General features: G+C 36.9%; 1 protein-coding gene and 2 pseudogenes across 5 annotated transcripts in view; 1 reads left to right on the forward strand and 2 right to left on the reverse strand.

The window, feature by feature from the left end:
• HSD17B4 (hydroxysteroid 17-beta dehydrogenase 4) overlaps positions 1-1,785 on the forward strand; it is an 87,465-nt gene extending 85,680 nt beyond the window's left edge. For all 5 annotated transcript variants that reach the window (XM_003826707.5, XM_003826709.6, XM_003826708.7 and 2 more), the window contains one exon: positions 1,357-1,785. In XM_003826707.5, the coding sequence (XP_003826755.2) occupies positions 1,357-1,446 (90 nt within the window). In that variant the 3' untranslated portion in view covers positions 1,447-1,785. The remainder of the gene's footprint in view (positions 1-1,356) is intronic.
• Positions 1,786-1,912: 127 nt separating this feature from the next.
• Positions 1,913-7,415, reverse strand: LOC129397808 (large ribosomal subunit protein eL21-like; annotated as a pseudogene).
• Positions 7,416-12,028: 4,613 nt separating this feature from the next.
• On the reverse strand, positions 12,029-22,933 carry LOC134730453 (fatty acid-binding protein 5-like; annotated as a pseudogene).
• Positions 22,934-23,512: the final 579 nt, after the last annotated feature.

Raw genomic sequence — 23,512 nt, forward strand, 5'->3', positions numbered from 1 at the left:
CTGACTCCTTCCCTGCATGAGTTGCAGACCATCGTTTTGTTTGTTTGTTTTTTGTAACTGCATAGTGAAAGAAATCTTAGTTTTGAAATTCTGGTCTCCTGTTTGAATGCATTTGATTGTGACTGAATGAGCTCTCTCTGACTATTTCTGGAATAAAAAGTTGTTGCCTTTTCTCCAGTTCACGAGGGTTTGCTTCTGAGACTAAGTGCTGCTAGTTAACAAGTATTGTTAACAAGCATTGCTGAGCAAAGAACACCTGAGTTTAAGCCCTGGCCCTACTTCTTGCTGGCTCTGTAGACTTGAGCAGGTTATTTAATAAGCTCTCTGAAATTCAGTTTCTCATCTGTCAACTGGGGTAAGAACTGCTGATGTGCCCACTTCAAATTGACAGCTATAATTCTTAAATGAGATTATATTTGTGGAGCTGCTTTGTAATGCTCAGTGTATATAGGTATCACTATTTTTTCCATTTAGCTAGAAATCTAGAGGCTTTTTCACTTCATATTTTATGTAAGCTATCAAAACTATGATTGATTATTTTTATTTTACTGATAGGGAATTTACACTGAAGGAGAACTTAAGGAACTTGCACCAGTTTCTGTATCAGGTTAGATACAAAACTGCTACAGGAACCCTTCATTTTTAACACACCAGCTTTTGCTTGGTAATAATGATGAATTAATACTCTCATCACATGTCAAACTACTAAGCTAAGCACTGTACACATTATTTTATTTAACACGCACAATAGAGTTGTGTTATTTAGGGACTGTTGTTATGCCTTTTATAGATGAGATTGAAGCTCACAGAGGCCACGTATCTAAGCATTTTCTCAAGCTCACCTTGCTATTAAGGGGCAGAGCCTGGATTTTAACTCAGGCATTCTGATGCTACAGCTGTGATCTATTCAACATTGTGTTATATTCTCTAATTTGTCATTTCGTGGCTTTCTAGTTCATGAAACTGTAGTAAATATTTTAAATCTGCTTTTAGAAGTTCTGAATTGAATATTTTTATTAGGAATACAGTGTAGCCTTTTATTAATATGGTCTCAAATTGTAAGAACATAAAGTAAAGCCAGAAACGTAGGTTGAAACAGAACTCCCAGATCCATGAGTTCAGATAAATTATTGTATAGTTTTCTAAAATACACAGGAGTGATTTTTCTTTTTTTAGATGTCTAAAAAAATGTGCTATCTATAGTTATTAAATTGTCATTGCTAAATAAAGGTTGCCTTTGTTGTCCAGAATTATTAGCTCAATTGTATTCAGTCTGAATAATCTTAAAAAAAAAAAAAAAGAAATAAACTATAACATGGTAACAGTTGGCACTCTTTTTCCCTCCTCTCCTTGCAGGCATTCTTTAGTGGCAGGCTGAAGGCCAGAGGGAACATCATGCTGAGCCAGAAACTTCAGATGATTCTTAAAGACTATGCCAAGCTCTGAAGGGCACACTACACTATTAATAAAAATGGAATCATTAAATACTCTCTTCACCCAAATATGCTTGATTATTCTGCAAAAGTGATTAGAACTAAGATGCAGGGGAAATTGCTTAACATTTTCAGATACCAGATAACTGCAGATTTTCATTTTCTACTAATTTTTCATGTATCATTATTTTTACAAGGAACTATATATAAGCTAGCACATAATTATCTTTCTGTTCTTAGATGTGTATCTTCATAATAAAAAAATTTTGCCCAAGTCCTGTTTCCTTAGAATTTGTGATAGCATTGATAAGTTGAAAGGAAAATTAAATCAATAAAGGCCTTTGATACCTTTGTTTTTTTGTGATTTTCTGTTTTTTTATTTATTGATACCCCAGTTTTTATGTGAATTTCCATGTATGCACTCATTTTTCATACTTTGTTCTGATAGTATTCTGTTTTAAAGCAAGAGAAAAGTCTTTGTGCTCCCAAATAGTTTTCTTTCTTCTCCCCTCCCCTTTGCTGGAAATTCTTTACTACATATAATGTTTATAAATCTACCAAGTGTAGCTTTCTTGAAGAATCAGAAGTCTCAAATCAGAGAGATGGTCACTAGCAAGTACTGCCACATCACTGTTTTCCTTAGCATTTAGCTCTGATGAAGTGCACTGGGAAATGCTCTTTGGATGAGTTGGCTGCAGAGGTGACCAGCAGCAGGTGGTATGCTAAGCTCAGAGATGGAGTAAATTTCAATCAGGTAACACAGCTGAGGAGAATATGTGTGGGTGGCTAGTATGGGCTGAGTTTCCCAGGAAGCTGACTTTGAGATGGAGATTCATGTGCAGGAAGTTGATTTGGGAGGTGCTTTTATGAGCAGCACCTGCCAGGAGAAGCAAAGGAAGCAGAGCTGGGCAGATGGAGACATTAGGCTGTGGTTGCAGTTACCATAAGGCCTGGACTGATCGTTTGGGGAGCTCTGAAGCTGGGATGGCCATTCAGAATTGTCCTGAGGCAAGTAGTCATTGGTTATGACCTGCCCTGCAATGGGGCCATGACCTTGGTCAAAGCGGCAGAGCAATTCCTGGAGTTGGCTTGCACAGCAGTTGGGGGAATATGTCTTTTTTTTTTTTTCCTTAAAACTTTTAAGTTCAGGGGTACATGTGCAGGATGTACTGGTTTGTTACATAGGTAAACGTGTGCCGTGGTGGTTTGCTGCACAGCTCATACCATCATCTAGATATTAAGCCCAGCATCCATTAGCTATTCTTGCTGATGCTCTCCCTCCTCCCACCTTCACCCCTGCAACAGGCCCCAGTGTGAGTTGTTCCCCACCATGTGTCCATGTGTTTTCATCATTCAGTTCCCTCTTATAAGTGAAAACATGCGGTGTTTGGTTTTCTGTTCCTGCGTTAGTTTGCTAAGGATAATGGCCTCCAGCTCCATCCATGTCCCTGCAAAGGATATGATCTCACTGTTTTTTATGGCTGCAGAGTATTCCATTGTATATAGCTACCGCATTTTCTTTATCCAGTCTATCATTGATGGGCATTTGGGTTGATTCCATGTCTTTGCTATTGTGAATAGTGCTGCAGTGAACATTTGTATGCATGTACCTTTATAATAGAATGATTTATATTCCTTTGGGTAAATACCCAGTAATGGGATTGCTGGGTCAAATGGTATTTCTGCCTCTAAGTCTTTGAGGAATTGTCACACTGTCTTCCACTATGGTTGAATTAATTTATACTCCCTCCAACAGTGTAAAAGTGTTCTTATTTATTCACAGCCTCACCAGCATCTGTTGTTTCTTGATTTTTTAGTAATCGCCATTCTGACTGGCATGAGATGGTATCTCATTGTGGTTTTGATTTGATTTCTCTAATGATCAGTGATGTTGAACTTTTTTTCATGTTTGTTGGCCACATGTGTGTCTTCTTTTGAGAAGTATGTGTTCATGTCCTTTGCCCACTTTTTAGTTGGGTTGTTTTTTTCCTGTACATTTGTTTAGGTTCCTTGTACACTATGGGTATTAGACCTTTGTCAGATGGATAGATTGCAAAAATTTTCTCCCATTCTGTAGGTTGTCTGTTCACTCTGATGATAGTTTCTTTTGCTGTGCAGATGCTCTTTAGTTTAATTAGATCTCATTAGCCAGTTTTTGCTTTTATTGCAATTGCTTTTGGCGTTTTTGTCATGAAATCTTTGCCCATGCCTATGCCCTGAATGTTATTGCCTAGATTTTTTTCTAGGGTTTATAGTTTTGAGTTTTTACATTTAAGTCTGTAACCTATCTTGAGTTAGTTTTTGTATAAGGTGTAAGAAAGGGGTCCAGTTTCAATTTTCTGCATGTGGCTAACCAGCACTCACAGCATCATTTATTAAACCTATTAGAGAATCTTTTTTCCATTGCTTGTTTTTGTCAAGTTTGATAAAGATCAGATGGTTGTAGGTGTGCAGTCTTATTTCTGAGTTCCCTATTTAGTTACGTTGCTCAGTATGTCTGTTTTGTACCACTATCATGCTGAGGAATATGTCTTTCAATCCTGAATGGGGCTTTGTAGAACTCAGCACACTTTATTTGAGGAAACAAGAATGCAAATTCAGGGATCAGGGGAGAAGGTTTCAGAAATTTGGAACTGTGATACTTAGAACAGTGATGGAACAGTAGAAGACCTCAATATGTTACTTATTTTAATGAGTGAACAGAATAAGTAGAAGGCATAGGAAGAAATTATATTTTTGGCAATTATGCCTTTGTCTCATGAACTGTATTTTTAAATTTAATTCAGAGTGCTCTGTTGTTATGCCAATTGAATTAATTGAGTTAATTGTTGGACATTTGGGTTGGTTCCAAGTCTTTGCTATTGTGAATAGTCAATGGCAGTATTTTTAATGTTGGTCTATTATTGTACTAAATAGTTATTTATATTGAGCTTGGGAAAGCTTTCGTGTCCAATAGAAATAGCATATTAAAATAAATGCCACTGTATGTTAATGAAAGTGTTGATTATATACCCTAGATACTTAAAACTTAAGGAAGTTATGTTTTAATTTTCTTACACATCTCTGTCAATATTTATGGTCAGAGAACTACTCATATCCAAATTTGGCAACTTACCAGTCATGCTCCTTAACCCTTCTGTAATATTTAGTATTATCAAATGCCCCATCTTCCTTAATTCTTCTTACCTTTCAATAAGAAATATATTAACTTCTTAATGAACCTGTTAATCTGACTTCTACTTGTCTCTTTTGTGATTTCCTTTGACTACCAGTGAAGTTCATTTAGAGAGTCAGTTCCCCAGGTTTTTACTGGGGTCTTATTCACATGGGCTCCTCTACCTGAACACATCCCCCAATTCCAGACTCAGGAGGAAAGCAGGTGTTTAGCATAAACCACATTGTTTGTACAAACATGGCACAGAGAGCCACTCAGTGAGGGAATGGTGGGAAGCTTCCCAAAATTTAAGTTCCCAGATACCAGCCAGGCATCAACCTCAGAAGCATTCTAAGGGCAGCAGGCTCAAGGTCTGCTTTGTTAGCTCTTTTTCTACACTGATAGGATCAGCCCCAACCAAGCCACATGGCCTAAGAGCAAATCAGGTGTGATATCAGGAAATTTGGAGGACTGGAAAGCCAAATCTCAAATATCCACCCCACAGGTTCTTTAGCTCTCTTAATTTGCTTCTTTACCTTAACATCAGGTAAACTATATATCCCTAAGCCTTCCAAGTGTCACCTGTGTGAGACTGTTCTCAATCGAGCCTAACAGAATAATCTCTTGACTTCTCACAGAACTTTGTATATATTTTAAAGCAAACAATAAGAAAGCTGATTCTTTTTTCATTGGAAATAAATAGATTTGAATAGTATTACCCCAACATTTTAACTTTGCCTGTTAGGTCAACAAATAAAGCAGAAAAACTGAAAGATGATCCAGTTCCACTGAGAAATTCTGAAGTTCAGAAACTTCAAAAGCTGACAGTTATGGAAAGTGATTTTCTGAAGAGAAGAACATTTTAGGTCAATGTGGACTAAGCTATTTTTATGAGGGGAGAGGAGAGAAAATAACCTATTTTACAATGCATAAATAGGCAAAATACAGAAATTGCAAGCCTTAGCTAAAAATGAGTCTAGATTTATATTACATGTATACATGGTATCTTGGTTGAAGTTGCCCAATTAAGTGATTTCTAGACATCAGGGTTAACATAGCTTAAAAAAAAAGATACCTGAGATTGCCGAGTGTTGAGGCACTAAAATTCAAAATTTAACCATGTAAGATCTGTTTGTAGCTTCATTCAAAATCCATCTTTTAAGAAGCTTGGTTACGTAACTTTTAAGCCTACAGCTCACAAGAATGGAAAAACAGTCAAGTAGAAAGAACCATGTGTTGTTGCAGGGAGCACTGGCTGGGGGTAGTTTTTGTAGGCAGCATGGGAGAAGTCATAAAATTAACCCAGAAAACAGACTAAGAAGTGTCATTTGAAGTGAGGTTGAACAGCTCTATACACCTTAATCTCTTGAAGTTACAGAACTGTCAGTAAAGAACAATGATGGGTTAAATCAGGGGTCAGCATACATTTTCTGTAAAGGGCCACACAGTAAAGACTTTTGGCGTTGTGGGCCACATTTGGTCTCTGTACCGTATTTCTTAAAAAAAAAAAAAACACAAAAACTTAAAATTGAAAAAGCCATTCTTAGTTTGCTAGCTGGACAAAAAACAGGCTAGGAACTGGATTTAGCTTGCAGGGTGGAACCTGGATATAGGTGCTGAGAGCCATTGGTTTAGAAAACAAAATTTTCAACTGTCATCTTTATTTTTTTTAAAAATTTAATTTTTAAAAACTTTTTGTAAATTATTTTATTTCTTCCATGATGATTTAGTGGGACTATCTTCAAACCAGTACAAATATTTCATAAATAATATCTGGCTGTTTTCTAACCAATTGAGTAATATGTTCCACAGTAAGCCACCTCACCTCTTTGAGCAAGAAATACATTAAATTGGAATAGTAAAGACATTACATAATGGATAAGGACAATTAAAATTTGCTTTAAATATTTCTTTCGGGAAGAGGACACCACACTTCTACTCAATGAGTAGAAACATTTTTACAGTCCAGAGGTCTTTTATTTTTTTAACACCTACTATGCCATGAATTCATAGGGAATAAGTTCCAGCAGCTCAGGCTCCTTCCCATCAGTTCTCACAGTGTACTTCGCTGAGTGGAGCAGACTGGCGCTTCAGTTGAATCCAGGTACCTTTGTCTTTGGCTTCTTTTTCTGATTATTTTCCTTCACGCGTTTCAGGAAACTATCTTGGCTCTTAGAGTGCTTAATGTGTTCAATACGCACATTAATTCGCTTGGCAAGAATCTTGCCTTTAACTTGTTTGTTTACAATAAGGCCAACAGCATGCCAGGTAACACTGTAGACTCTTCCAGTTTTGCCATGATAACACTTGTGGGGCATTCCTTTTTGAACAGTACCCATTCCCTTGATGTCTACAATATCACCTTTCTTATAGATTTGCATATACGTGGCCAAAGGAAAAACTCTTGTTTTCTAAAACGCTTAGAGACCATATATCGGGTGCCTCTCCTCTTTGCCTTTGTCTTCATCATTTTGGTGAATTACTGGAAGATGGTGGTTCCAGCCAAAAGAACTGTCATATTTATTTGCCTTAAACAATTTATGAAAGTATGAATGCCTTTCAGGAAAATTTTTTCAATTATGAATGTCAAGGGACAGAACTAGGGTCAAGAAACAAATACTTAAAAAGGTTGCTTATTTATATTTTGCTTACTAATGGAGCTTTGTTTTTGCCATTCTTATTTAAATATGTTCACGTAGAATTTTCACCATTAGAGAATAGCTATTTTAAGTCACTTTGCTCATCATTTAACTTGTCTTTTCATATGCTTCCTGTTCCTTTAAGGCTCTTTCTATCTCATAATCTTTAAACCAAATAAAGTATATTAATGAAACAAAATGATTGGCATACAACTTGCGATTCTTGTTGAGATGTTGGAACTACCATGCATACAATTTATCCCATTCCTCCCACTGTTTTTTAAATATTAAAAATAGTAAGGCTCATTAATAACCCAATTTTTAAAAATGGGCAAATGATTAGGACATGCCACGTGTCACATTAGAAGTACTCAACACCATGAGAAGTCAGGGAAATGAAAATGAAAACCATAGTAAGCTACCATTACATACTAACTGAGATGATTAAAGTTAAAAAGACTGACAATACCAAATCTTGGTAAGCATGTGGATCAACTGAAAGTCTTATACACTGGTAGCAGTGTAAAATGGTATGACCAGTCTAGAAAAAGTTTTAGCATTTTTTTTATAACTAGTATACACTTTTCCTGTGAGTCAATTCAATTTCTGGCTATTTTCTCAAGAGAAATGAAAACATATTACAAAAAGGCTTATATAAGAATTTTTACAACAGTTTTGTTTTTAGTAGCTAAAATCCATCCACTAGGGAATGGATAAACAGATGATGGTATATGATACAGTGGGATTCTACTCAACCATTTAAAAAGTTAACTAGCCAGGTTCAGTGGTGTGCACATGTAGTCACAGCTACTTAGGAGGTTGAGGCAGGAAGATCGCTTAAGCCCAGGAGCTCGAGGCTGCAGTGTGCAATGCTCATGCCTGTGAAGAGCCACTGCCCCTACATCTCTAAAATAAATAGTTTTATGTTAAGCAGCATGAATAAGTCTCAAAAATATACTGAATGGCCAGGCGCGGTGGCTCACGCCTGTAATTCCAGCACTTTGGGAGGCCAAGGTAGGCAGATCACGAGGTCAGGAGATCAAGACCATTCTGGCTAACACAGTGAAATCCCGTCTCTACTAAAAATACAAAAAATCAGCCAGGCGTGGTGGCGGGCGCCTGTAGTCCCAGCTATTCGGGAGGCTGGGGCAGTAGAATGGCATGAACCCAGGAGGCGGAGCTTGCAGTGAGCCAAGATCGTGCCACTGCACTCCAGCCTGGGAGACAGAGCGAGACTCCATCTCAAAAACAAGGAAAAAAAGTATATGGCATTCTAGAACAAGAAAATTAAAATATGGTGGAAAAGTTCAGAAAGTGGTTGCGCTGAGGAGGAAAGATTGGATTGCTTGGGAAGGACCATGAGAGAACTCTGGTAGTTATATCCTACATCTTGAATAGGAATTTGAATTACACAGGTAAATACATTTGTCAAAACACATTGAGTTTTACACTGAAGATTTATACCTTTGATTGTATATATAAATTTTTCTTAAGAGAAAAAACTATAAACAAATATTAAACTCTCATCCATGATATGCATGCCAAAGCACTAAAGGATAAAGTGCACTGATATCTGCAATTTACTTTGAAATGCATAAAAAAATAAGAGGGATGTATAGAGAGATAGACAGATGGACAGATGTGACGCCACAAGCGTAATGAGGCAGGAAAATGGAGTCTGGAGGCAAGGAACCTAAGGCCAATTCACGCTGACTTCCTAGAACTGAATCAAAAGGAAAACCCCAACTTTCCACACATAAGTAACAAAAAAATTGGAGACTACTCCCTTTGCAACCCCTCCTCCCCGCCTTTTTCTGCGTGGCAGATGGAAAATTGAAAATATCTGTGATTGGTTGCTTTCTGCAACCAATCGGACATTTGCATGGGAGTGTAATTTTGTAAGTTTGTGTAACTTTGTAACTTCACTTCAGCCTCTGACTTTCCACAACCAATCAGACTGACTGCAGGCCCAGTCTTCGTTTGCTTAGAAGTATAACCTTGTAACTTCACTTTAGCCTCTGTTTGGTTGCTTTCCGCAACCAATCACATGCTTGCGTAGGGTGTAACCTTTGTAACTTCACTTCAGCCTCTGAAGTAGTTGTGTGCCATCTTCATTTCCATAGGGCGCACACCAAGTAACCAATGGGAAACCTCTAGAGGGTATTTAAGCCCCAGAAAATTCTGTAAAAGGGCTTTTGAGCCCCTGTCTTCAAGCCCACTCCCAGCCTGTGGAGTGTACTTTTGTTTTCAATAAATCTCTGCTTTTGTTGCTTCATTTTTTCCTTCCTTTGTTTGTGCATTTTGTCCAATTCTTTGTTCAAAACGCCAAGTACCTGGACACCCTCCACTGGTAACAATAGTACAATGTTAATTATTCAGGAGGTGGTTATAGAGGTGCTTAGTGTAAAATTCTTTCAGGTTTACTGTATTTTCAAACATTTTTGCAATTTAAATATTGGGAAAATACAATAGTGACATAAAAAAAGAAAATTCAACTATATGCTATAAAATAATACACACCTAAAGCAGAATGACAGAGAAAGATTTTTCACTATAGGAAACATGTATCCCGACACATTATGTCGTTAGCAAAGATTACCGTGGCAGTTAGGGTATGGTGATTATAGTGGAGGGGAGAGGAGTGGAGGGAGAAAGGGAGACCAAGCAAAAGGAGACGGAAAAAGGTATATTAACAAAGCTTGCATATTATTACATTTATTTTATAAAATTATGTCTGCATACGGGAATATATGGAAATGGTATAACACTGCAGGATACAGTTAAAGCAGTAATCAAAGGAAAATTTCATAGTTTAAAATTCTTATACTAATTATAGGAATATAAATAAATGAATTAAGCATTCAACTTAGTAAGTTAGAAGAACAACAAACCCAAGGAAAGTGGAGGAAAGGAATTATTTATAATAAAAGCAGAAAAAGAAGAGAGTTGAAAATAAAAAATCTAGCATAAATAAATAATTAAATGAACAAACAAATCAACAGGCTGATCTTTACAAAGTCTAATAAATAGCTAACTCACAATCTTACCTAATTAATTTTTAAAAAAGAGAGTATTTTGCTTAACTGTATGCCAATGAACTTCAAATGCTGTATAAATGTAATGATTTTTTTACATCATTGACACAAAATAGAAAATCTAAACAGATGGCTTGACATAAAAGAATTTGAGGCTGGCCATTGTGGCTCGCACCTGTAATCCCAGCACTTTGGGAGGCTGAGGTGGGAGGATCATTTGAATCCAGGAATTCAAGACCAGCCTAGGCAACATAGTGAAACTCTTTTCTCCAAAAAATGAAAAAATTTGCCAGCCTGGCACATGCCTGTAGTCCTAGCTACTGGGGAAGCTGAGGCAGGTGGATCAATTGGGCCCGGGAGGTGGAGGCTGCAGTGAGGTGTAATCATGCCATTGCACCCCAACCCATGATAGAGTGAGACCCTGTCTCAAGAAGAAGAATAGAATTTGAGAAAGTTTGAGAAACGACTATTCTCCCTGAGTTCCTAAGCCTCAGATTCACATGTGAATTCAGCCAAAACCTTAATGAACAGATAATGCCAATCTTACTTCTGTTGTTCCAGAGGGCACAGAATGAGAGCTACCATGTTTGTTCATTAAGTTGATATAATAACAATACTAAAACTTCAAAGGTGACAGAATCAAAAGAAAGTATGGACTAATGGCCTTTAAAAAAAGTGTCTAATAGCAAATTAAAAGCATACCCCTTATGGTTCAATATTGGAAACTCCATTAATAGGATTAATCACATTAATAGATTGCGATGCAGAGTACTAACCGCTATTTGATCATGGTGAGCTACTGGGGACAAGGAGAAAAATTTATATTATCTTCATAGATTTGGAAAAAGCACTTAAAATTCAGCATCATTTGCTTTTAATTTAATTTTATTTTAAGTTCTGGAATACATATGCAGAACGTGCAGGTTCGTTACATAGGTAAACATGTGCCATGGTGGTTTGCTGCACCTATCAACCCATCACCTAGGTATGAAGCCCAGCATGCATTAGCTATTTTTCCTGATGCTCTCCCTCTACCTGCCTCCCCTGACAAGCCTCAGTTTGTGTTGTTCCCTTCCCTGTGTTCATATGTTCTCATTGTTCAGCTCCCACTTACAGGTGAGAACATGCGGTGTTTGGTTTTATTTTCCTGTGTTAGTTTGCTGAGGATAATGGCTTTCAACTCCATCCATGTCCTTGCGAAGGACATGATCTCATTCCTTTTTATGGCTGCATAGTATTCCATGGTGTATATATGCCATATTTTCTTTATCCAGTCTATCATTGATGGGCATTTTGGTTGATTTCATGTCTTTGCTATTGTGAATAGCGCCGCAATGAACATAAATGTGCACAGAAAATAGAATGATTTATATTCCTTGGGGTATATACCCAGTAATGGGATTGCTGGGTCAAATGGTGTTTATGGTTTTAGGTCTTTAAGAAATCACCACACTATCTTCCGCTATGGTTGAACTAATTTACACTCCCACCAACAGTGTAAAAGCCTTCCTATTTCTCCACAGCCTCCCCAGCATCTGTTGTTTCTTGACTTTTTAATAATCACAATTCTGACTGTTGTGAGATGGTATCTCATTGTGGTTTTGATTTGCATTTCTCTAATGATCAGTGATGCTGAGCTTTTTTGCATGTTTGTTGGCCCCATGTATGTCTTCTTTTGAAAAGTGTCTGTTCATATCCTTTGCCCACTTTCTGATGGAGTTGTTTTTTTCTTGTAAATTTGCTTAAGTTCCTTATAGATTCTGGATATTAGACCTTTGTCAAATGGAGCGATTGCAAAAATTTTCTCCCATTCTGTAGGTTGTCTGTTCACTCTGATGATAGTTTCTTTTGCTGTGCAGAAGCTCATTAGTTTAATTGGATTCCATTCATCAATTTTTACTTTTGTTGCAATTGCTTTTGGTGTTTTCATCATGAAATCCTTGCCTGTGCCTCTGTTCTGAATGGTATTGCCTAGATTTTCTTTAGGGTTTTTATAGTTTGGGTTTTGATATTTAAGTCTTTAATCCATCTTGAGTTGATTTTTGTATAAGGTGTAAGAAAGGGGTCCAGTTTCCATTTTCTACATATGGCTAGCCAGCACCCCCAGCACCATTTGTTAAATAGGGAATCTTTTCCCCATTGCTTGTTTTTCTCAGGTTTGTCGAAGATCAAATGGTTATAGACGTGTGGTCTTATTACTGAGGTCTCTATTCTCTTCCATTGGTCTATGTATCTGTTTTGGTACCAGTACCATGCTGTTGTGATCAGGTTCATGTTTGCCTTGTAGTGTAGTTTGAAATCAGGTAACATGATGCCTCCAGCATCTCTTTGCTTAGGATTGTCTTGGCTATACGGTCTCTTTTCTGGTTCTATATGAATTTTAGAGTAGTTTTTCCTAATCCTGTGATGAATGTCAATGGTAGTTGAATGGGAGTAGCATTAAATCTATAAATTACTTTGTTCGGTATGACCATTTTCACAATATTCATTCTTTGTATCCATGGGCATAGGATGTTTTTCAATTTGTTTGTGTCCCCTCTTATTTCCTTGAGCAGTGCTTTGTAATTCTTCTTGAAGAGTTCCTTCATATCCCTTGTTAGCTGTATTCCTAGGTATTTTATTCTCTTTGTAACAATTGTGAATGAGAGTTAAGTCATGATTTGGCTCTCTGCTTGTCTTTTGTTGGTGTATAGGAATGCTTGTGATTTTTGCATGTTGATTTTGTATCCTGAGACTTCGCTGAAGTTGCTTATCAGCCTAAGGAGCTTTTGGGCAGAGACAATGGGATTTTCTGATATATGATCATGTCATCTGCAAACAGAGAGAGTTTGACTTTCTCTCTTCCTATTCAAATCCTTCCTTCCTTCCTTCTTTCCTTCCTTCCTTCCTTCCTTTTTTCTCTTTCTTTCTTTCTTTTTCTTTCTTTCTCTCTCTCTTTCTTTCTTTCTTTTCTCTCTCTCTCTTTCTCTCTTTCTTTCTTAGTGTCTCGCTCTGTCATCCAGGCTGGAGTCCAGTGGCATGATATTGGCTCACTGCAACCTCTGCCTTCTGGGTTCAAGTGATCCTCCTGCCTCAGCCTTCTGAGTAGCTGGGACTACAGGCATGTGCCACCACGCCCAGCTAATTTTTGCATTTTTGGGAGAGACAGGGTTTTGCCATGTTGCTCAGGCTGGTCTTGAACTCCTGGGCTCACGTGATCTGCCCACCATGGCCTCCCAAACTGCTGAGATTACAGACATGAACTACCATGCCCATCCTGAATACCATTTATTTCTTTCTCTTGCCTGATTGCCCTGGCCAGAACTTCCAATACTATGTTAAATAGGAGTGGTGAGAGAGGGCATTCTTGTCTTGTGTTGGTTTTCAAAGGGAATGCGTCCAGTTTTTGCCTATTCAGTATGATATTGGCTGTGGGCTTGTCATAAATGTCTCTCATTATTTTGAGATACGTTCCATCAATACTTAGTTTATTGAGAGTTTTTAACATGAAGGGATGTTGAATTAGGCCTTTTCTGTGTCTATTGAGATAATCTTGTGGTTTTTGTCTTTAGTTCTGTTTATGTGATTAATTACGTTTATTGATTTGCCTGTTGAACCAACCTTGCATCCCAGGGATGAAGCCAACTTGATCGTGGTGGATAAGCTTCTGGATGTGCTGCCAGATTCGATTTGTCAGTATTTTTTGCATCAATGTTCATCAGGGATTGTGGCCTGAAGTTTTCTTTTTTTGTTGCTGATAAAGACATTTAATGTGATAGGTATAAAGGGATACTTCTTTAACCTAAGTTGAGTGATTGTTCTATCTCTCCCTTGTCCTTTAATGGTAAAATACAAAGGACATTTCATTATAGACAGGAAGATAAGTCCACTGTCACTACTACTATTTAACATTGTCCTCGTGGCACTCGTGAGTACAAGTGGAAAAGGGAAAGGAAACAGATATATAAATAGACATGTACTAAAATCAGAGTCAGGGATTGCACTGAGTGATACAAGCATGCTGGAAAGCCTGAGTCAGGGATGGTGTTCAGGGACCCTAGGGTACTGACACATGAGGTTGTGTTCTAACTGATATATTTGTTAATATTCTAACATTCTATTACATGATTTCTCTTTCTTTTCTTTTTTCTTTCTTTCTTTCTCTTTCTTTCTTATTCTCTCTTTCTTTTATACAAATACAATTATTTATTAATCAAAGCCATATTTCTATGGCTATATTTACATGTAATAAAGGGATAAAGCATGGACTGGAGAGGGTTCTAATTAAACCAACACTTTGAAATAGTTGCATGTAAAATGTTTTTGATAAAGGTAATTGAATACAGTAATGACAAAAAAAGCAGTAGTAAGGGGATTTGTCCATTGAACTGAGCTTGTTCATTCTGAGAACTAATTCTTGTCCAAGGTGATGATGGAGTTTTTATTCTACTTTTTCATAGATCTGAGTACAGGTGACATTGTTTATGATGCAGTCCACCACTAATTTCCTGTCTTTCAATTTTCTTATTTTGCCTTCCTTTCCATTCCACTTCTGATGTCGAAACAATGTGCCATATGTAAAGGTGCAGTCTGAGTTTTTCCACTGTCACCTGTAGTTTCTTTGAATTTCCCTCCCCTGAGTGTGAGAAAGCTGTACGATTTTAAAGTACTCTCCATTTTTATGGTGAGGTTTTTGCCATCAAAAAAGCTAATACAATCTTTTTTGGCCATAGCACCCTTTTTTTCGCAGAGGGCTAGTCCCACTCCTAGTTCCTTCATGTATTTATTATTCATCAAAGCCTTTGCTGTCCATCAGGTGCCCTCTTTCTTCCAGCTGCTGAACTGTGTCCATGGTGGGTGTCGGAAGGTGTGTGGAGTGAGCAGAGCAGGGTTCAGCATGGGAAACACGCTGTGCCCTCTTACATGATGTTATAAGGAAAGAATAGAAGGGCAATGGCATGACAAGAGTGTGGCTGTGTTCTCAGATGCTTCAGGATCCTTCCTGTGTGGACTCTGTCCCTGGATATGGTGCCCACCTTAGGGAGCTAGAGGCTGGGAAGAGGTCCAGCAGTCACCTGCATCTGCTACTGTTCTGTGTGGACACTTTGATCCTGATAGTTATTATATAGTTATTTCTTGTTTAATTAGAAGGCAAATATTCCAGTTTCATAGTAGACATGTTTGTGGTCCCAAATATATAACCAACTAAAACACAATTGTTGGCCAAAATAAAAAAAATCGCTCCAGAAATGTGTAGAATGATGCAATTCATGTAAAAATTTAAAAACATTATACTTTCTATGGCTATATTTACATGTAATAAAGGGATAAAGCATGGACTGGAGAGGATCCACACCTGCTTCATGAGAGTGGTTGCTTCTGTTGAATGAGCGTGCAGAAGTTATCAAAGATGATTGCAGTGTATCTGTAAGGTTTCATTTTCTTCATCTAAACTGTATTCATTAATTTAACTTTTTGCTTTGATTTTATTTCTTACATTTCCTTTATTCATGTTTCATTTGGAATCTTTGTCCCTCTGTATCATATAGATAGAAACCCTCTGTATCATAATAATTTGATTATTTTTACTTCATTATCTATCACTTTAATAATGGTCAACAGGGGCCTGGCAGAGGAGCTGAGGTAGCTCCCACCCTTCACCCTGATAAAACCTCAGCACATCTCACTGGGAGCTCCCCCGGACACCTTCATCAAGCCTGGGACCTCTGCCAACCATTGGGTATTACATCTACACATCTGCCTTAGCTACTACCAGTGCTTACCCAAGGACACCTCCCCTAATTGGTCTAAAGCCTGAATCATCAACTCAGTAAATAAAATACTGGGGAAAAAGTAGATAAATAAAGAAACTGTATACCTTGAGAGAATGAGATAAGCTTCAAGAGATCCCTGCCATTCCAACCCTATAGGAGACAGTGAACTTGCCCATGCACCAAGTATATAACTACTACAACCAGCATCTGGGAAAGCCAGTGCACAAGACTCTCTGTAACTAAGGAATTCATACAGAGTGTTCACTCTTAAAAGCACCAAGAATCAAATTAGGCTAAAATAAACTATAAGCATTAAAGTCATATGCTTAAAAAAAACACAATCCAATTAAAAATAAATTCAAGAACAATTTGAAGAAATAGTCTACCCAAGTGAGAAGGAAGCAGAAAAGTAAATCTGGCTAATATGACAAAACAGAGTTCTATAACACCCCCCAAAATATCACACTAGCTCTCCAGCAATGGATCCAAATCAGGAACAAATCTCTGAAATGCCAGATAAAGACTTCAGAAGGTTGATTATTAAGCTACTCAACGAGGTACCAGAAAAAGGTGAAAACCAACATAAATAAATTTAAAAAGTCCAGGATATGAATGAAAAAGTTTCCAGAGAACTAGATATCATAAAAACAATCAGAACTTCTGGAAATGAAAGACACTCTTAGGAATATATAAAAGGCAGTAGAAAGTTTCAAAAATAGACTAGAACAAGTAGAAAAAGGAATGTCAGAGCTTGAAGACAAGGCATTTGAATTAACCCAATCAGACAAAGAAAAAAGAATTTTAAAAACTGAACAAAGTCTCCAAGAAATATGGGATTATGTAAAATGGCCAAACCTAAGAATAATTGGTATTTCTTTTTTTTTTTTTTTGAGATGGAGTCTCACTCTGTTGCCCAGGCTGGAGTGCAGTGGTGTGATCTCGGCTCACTGAAAGCTCTGCCTCCCGGGTTCATGCCATTCTCAGAATAATTGGTATTTCTGAGGGAGAAGAGAAGTCTAAAAGTTTGGAAAACTTATTTGAGGGAATAATTGAGGAAAACTTCCCTGACTTTGCTAGAGATCTGGACATGCAAATACAAAAAGCTCAAAGAACACCTAGGAAATTCATTGGAAAAATATCACCATGGTACATAGTCATCAGTTTATCTAAAGTTAGGACAAAGGAAAAAATTTTAATAATTGTGAGACAAAAGCATCAGATAATCTATACTGGAAAACCTGTCAGAATAACAACAGATTCCTCAGCAGAAACCTTATAAGCCAGAAGGGATTGGGGTCTTATCTTTAGCCTCATTAAACAAAATAATTTTCATCAAGAATTTTGTATCCAGCAAAACTAAGCTTCATAAATGAGCAGAGATAAAGTCTTTTTCAGACAAACAAATGATGTCAAACCCGCACTACAAGAAATGCTAAAAGAAGTTCTAAATCTTGAAACAAAAGTTTGAGATACACCAAAATAGAACCTCCTGAAAGCATAAATGTTATAGGGCCTATAAATTTACATTCAATGTTAATATTGAGATGTGAGGTGCTATTCTATTCATCATGTTACTTGTTACCTAGATACTTTGTTTTTTTCATTGTATTATTTTGGGGTTATGATTGGGTTAATTCAAACGCCTTGTCTTCAAGCTCTGACATTCTTTCTTCTACTTGTTCTAGTCTATTTTTGAAACTTTCTACTGCATTTTGTATATTCCTAAGAGTGTCTTTCATTTCCAGAAGTTCTGATTGTTTTTCTTTATGATATCTAGTTATCTGGAAACTTTTTCATTCTTATCCTGGATTTTTTTAATTTATTTATGTTGGTTGTCACCTTTTTCTGGTACCTCCTTGAGTAGCTTAATAATCAAAGACACAAGGAAAAAAACAAAGTATCTAGGTAACAAGTAATATGATGAATAGAATAGCACCTCACATCTCAATATTAACATTGAATGTAAATGGCCTAAATCCTCCACTTAAAGGATACAAAAGGGCAGAATGGATAAAAAATCACCAACCAAATATCTGATGTCTCCAACAGACTCATCTAACACATAAGAACTCACATAAACATAAGGTAAATGGGTGGAAAAAGATATCTCATGCAAATGAAAACCAAAAGTGAGCAGGCGTAGCTATTGTTATATCAGACAAAACAGACTTTAAAGCAATAACAGTAAAAAAAGACAAAGAAAAATATTATATAATGATAAAAGGATTAGTCCAACAGGAAGATATTACAATCCTAAATTTATATCCTAACACAAGAGTTCCCAGATTTATAAAACAATTACTACTAGACCTAGAAAATGAGATAGAAAACAAGACAATAATAGTGGGGACCAATATTCTACTGACAGCACTAGACAGATCATGAAGACAGAAAGTCAACAAAGAAACAGTGGACTTAAACTATATCCTAGAACAAATGGACTTAACAGATATTTACAGAACATTCTACCCAACAACTGCAGAATATACATTCTTCTCATTAGCACATGGAACATTCTCCAAGAGGGACTATAAGATAGGCCACAAAAGTCTCAATAAATTTAAGAAAATTGAAATTATACCAAGCACCCTCTCAGACTACAGTGGAATAAAACTGGAAATCAACTACAAAAAGAACCCTCAAAACTGTACAAATAAATGGAAATTAAATAGTCTGCTCTTGATTGATTTTTGGGTTAACAATGAAATCAAGATGGAAATTTAAAAATTCTTTGAAATCAATTATGACAGTGACACAATTTATCAAAACCTCTGGGACACAGCAGAAGCAGTGCCAAGACGAAAGTTCATAGCATTAAATTCCTACATCAAAAAGTATGAAAGAACACAAATTGACAACATAATGTCACACCTCAAGAAACTAGAGAAACAAGAACTAACTAAACCCAAACCCAGCAGAAGAAAAGAAATAACAAAGATCAGAGTAGAACTAAATGAAATCGAAATAAACAAAATACAAAAGATAAATGAAACAAAAAACCGTTTCTTTGAAAAGATAAACAAAATTGATGGACCATTAGCAATATTCACCAAGAAAAAAAGAGAGAAGATCCAAAAAAGCTCAATTAGAAACAAAACTTGGGATACTGCAACCAATATCACAGAAATACAAAAGATCATTCAAGGCTATTGTAAACAGCTTTATGTGGACAAACTAGAAAACCTAAAGGAGATGGATAAACCTCTGGAAATATACAACCCTCCTAGACTAAACCAGGAAGAAATAGAAACTCTAAAAGACCAATAACAAGTAGTGAGATTGAAATAGTAATAAAAAAAATTGCTAAAAAAAAAAATTCCAGGACCAGATGGATTAACAGCTGAATTCTATTAGACATTTAAAGAAGAATTGGTACCTATCCTACTGAAACTATTTCAGAAGATGAGAATTAGAGAATCCTCTCTAAGTTGTTCTATGAAGCCAGTATCTCACTAATATCAAAACCAAGAAAAGACATAACAAAGAAAGAAAACTACAGACCTATATCCCTGATGAACATAGATGCAAAAATTCTCAACAAAATTCTAGCTAACAAAATTCAGCTGCATATCAAAAATATAAGACATTATGATGAAGTAGGTTTCATACCAGGGATGCAGGGGTGGTTTAACATATGCAAGTCAATAAATGTGATACATCCCATAAACAGAACTAAAAACAAAAACATACGATCATCTCTATAGTTGTGGAAAAAGCATTAGATAAAATCCAGCATCCTTTTATGATAAAAACTCTCAATGAAATAGGCATAGAAGGGACTTACTTCAAAGTGATAAAAACCATCTATGACAAAATTATAGCCAACATTGTACTGAATGGGCAAAAGTTGAAAGCATTATCCCTGAGAACTGGAATGAGACAAGGATGCCCACTCTCACCACTTCTATTCAACATGGTACTGGAAGTCCTGGCCTGAGCAATCAGACAAGAGAAAGAAATAAAGGGCATCCAAATCGGAAAAGAGGAAGTCAAATTGTTACTGTTTGCTGATGATATGATCCTATACCTAGAAACCCTTAAAGACTCCTCTGGAAAGCTCCTAGATCTGATAAATGAATTCAGTGAAGTCTCAGGATACAAACTCAATGTACACAAATCAGTAGCACTGCTGTACATCAACAATGACAAAGCTGAGAATCAAATCAAGAACTCAATCTCTTTTACAACAGCTACAAAAAAAGTTCTTAGGAATATACTTAACGAAGGAGGTGAAGGATCTCTACAAGGAAAATGACAAAACACTGCTGAAAGAAATCATAGATAACACAAACAAATGGAAAAACACCCTATGCTCATGAATGGGAAGAATCAATACTGTGAAAATGACCATATTGCCCAAAGAAATCTACAGATTCAATGCAATTCCCATCAAAATACCATCATCATTCTTTACAGAACTAGAAAAAACAATCCTAAAATTCGTATGGAACCAAAAAAGAGCCCACATACCCAAAGCAATACTAAGCAAAAAGAACAAATCTGGAGACATCACATTACCTGACTTCAAATTATACTACAAGGCTATAGTTACCAAAACAGCAAGGTACTGGTATAAAAATAGGCACGTACACCAATGGAATAGAATAGAGAACACAGAAATAAAGCCAAAAACGTACAGCCAACTGATCTTTGACAAAGGATACAAAAATATAAGTTAGGGAAAGGGCACCCTATTCAATCAATGGTGCTGGGAAAACTGGCAAACCACATGTAGAAGAATGAAACTGGATCCTCATCTCTCACCTTATACAAAAATCGACTCAAGATGGATCAAAGACTTAAATCCAAGACCTGAAACCATAAAAATTCTAGAAGATAACATTGGGAAAACTCTTGTAGATATTGGCTTAGGAAATTAATTCATGACTAAGACCCCAAAAGCAAATGCAACAAAAATAAAAATAAATAAATGGTACATAATTAAACTAAAAATCTTCTGTACAACAAAAGAAAGAATTAGCAGAGTAAAAGACAACCCATAGAGTGGGAGAAAATCTTCACAAACTATGCATCTGACAGTGGACTAATATCCAGAATCTACATGGAACTCAAACTAATCAGCAAGAAAAAAACAAATAATCCCATCAAAAAGTGGGCTAAGGACATAAATAGACAATTAATAAAAGAAGATATACAAATGGACAACAAACAAATGAAAAAAATGCTCAGCATCACAAATTATTAGAGAAATGCAAATTAAAACCACAGTGAGATACCACCTTACTTCTGCAAGAATGTCCGTAATTAAAAAGTCTAAAAACAATAGATGTTGGTGTGGATGTGGTGAAAAACAATTTTACTCAGCTGGGGGGAATGTATATTAGTACAACCACTATGGAAAACAGTATGGAGAGTCCTTGAAGAACAAAAAATAGAAATACCATTTGATCCAGCAATCCCACTAGTGAATATCTACTCAGAGAAAAATAAGTCATTATATTAAAAAGATACATGCACATGCATGTTCATAGCAGCACAATTTATAATTGCAAACATATGGAACCAACCTAAGTCCCCATCAACCCATGGGTAGATAAATAAAATATGGTATATATACACTGTTGAATACTATTGAGCCATAAAAAGGAATGAAATAATGTCTTTTGCAGCAACTTGGGTGGAGCTGGAGGCCATTATTCCAAGTGAAGTAACTCAGGAATGGAAAATCAATATCATATGTTCTCACTTATAAGTGGGAACTAAACTATGAGGATGCAAAGGCATAAGAATAATATAATGGACTTTGGAGACTTGGAGGGGAAGATTGGGAGGTGGGTGAGGGATAAAAGACTCACCCACAGGGTTACCTGGTTATCTATGTAACAAAAAACCACCTATACTCCAAAAACTATTGAAATAAAAGTAACAATTAATTTTAAAAAATGGCCAGCAGGGAGAACACAGAAAAGGTGAGTTGAATTAGGAAGGAGCTACATACTCCAAGGACAGTTGAAGGCTTCTTCTTCCTTTCTGTTCCAGCTGTTCATCTGTTCCTCCAAATAGTCTTCCCATATCTTTTCTATTTGGCTCTTGTGAAAGTTGATAATATGAATTGTGTCATTCTTGTCATAGCCAACTAAATCTGAGTCAAGAGGGCAGGCAGGAAAATCACTTGAGGCACAGAGCACCTGCTCCAAGAACTGAATTTTCCACAAGCCTGGCTGCTGAAACGGCTTGCTGTAACCCAAAGAGCAGTTTTACCTTGTAGCTGCTGAAATGACTGGGTGTGACTCTAAGACTAATTGTACCTACCACCGTCACTTACCAGTCAGAGCTTGACAGCTTTCAAAAACTTCTCTAGTGCTGATGAGATTTCTTTCAAAACAGTACATAACATTGATCTTTCTAATAAAACTCCCAATCTTCTCTTTGTTCTTTGGACATGCTGAAGACTGCCTGGTCTGTGTATGCCCTGAATTGCAATTCTGTGATTCCCAAATAAAATATTACATTTAGAGATTTGTCTCTGTTTTCATTTTAATTTTGATACTCTTGAAAAAAACAGACAGCATCCAGGGACAATAGCAGTTCTTTCCCTTAATCATATATATAAATTCTAACATGCTCGTTTTTTCACATTCTCACATCTCTGAAATTAGTTTGTATCTTACAATTGATGATTCTTACGTGCAATGAGCCATGATAGAAGATATAGCCCTGTACAATGGGGTAGTTACTGCTTCTCCTGCACACTGATGGCTCCACGTTTATGTAACTCCAGCTAAACCTCGGTCCTGATCACTGCTTCCTATCCTGCAATTCCCCTAGATACCTCAGGTGTTTCAAAAACGGAACACACTCACAACTGAAAGCACACTTTTTCCCTCTCATCCAGAGCTGCCTGTAGGCCACAGGGCACTCTTTTGTGTTAAAAATACATGCTCACCGCTGCAGGTAAGTAGGGCCTTGTGAAAATTAGAAAAGGTTATCCCACTCCCACAGTAGTGCAGTTAAAATGGCACAGCACCTGATGTGGCCCTGCTCCTACCTGCCCACCCTTATGCATTCCCTAGATCAGTGAGTGGCCCCAGCCCCAGCATCCACTCGGTTTTCCAACTGGCTGCTCACATAATGTCTTGGATCTTCCGTTTTCATCCCGATCAACATTTATGAATCACTACATTCTATTATAGGAAATACTGCTGTAGATGTTTCACTTCTGAATTGTTTTCTTAGATTAAAACATTTAGGAATGGAATTGTTGGAGACCACGTGTTTTTATGTTTATGAATGGTGAGTTCTGTCATAAAATAAAAGTAACACCCTATACAAGTCAAAGCCTGTTGATTAAGCATTCTTTATTTCCCAGGTTTATTAAATTTTGTGTCCAAGTAGGAAAAGGCAGTAAGACTTAGACCTCTGATTCAAATGTGGTGGCTGTGGGAGTAACTACTGAGACAAGAAGGAAGCACACTAATTCTGTGTGCAGATGATGGACCAGGAGGAGACTCCTGCTTCTGATTGGGAATGGACACTA

Source organism: Pan paniscus, chromosome 4 (assembly GCF_029289425.2).
Source record: "Pan paniscus chromosome 4, NHGRI_mPanPan1-v2.0_pri, whole genome shotgun sequence".
Lineage (NCBI taxonomy): Eukaryota > Metazoa > Chordata > Mammalia > Primates > Hominidae > Pan > Pan paniscus.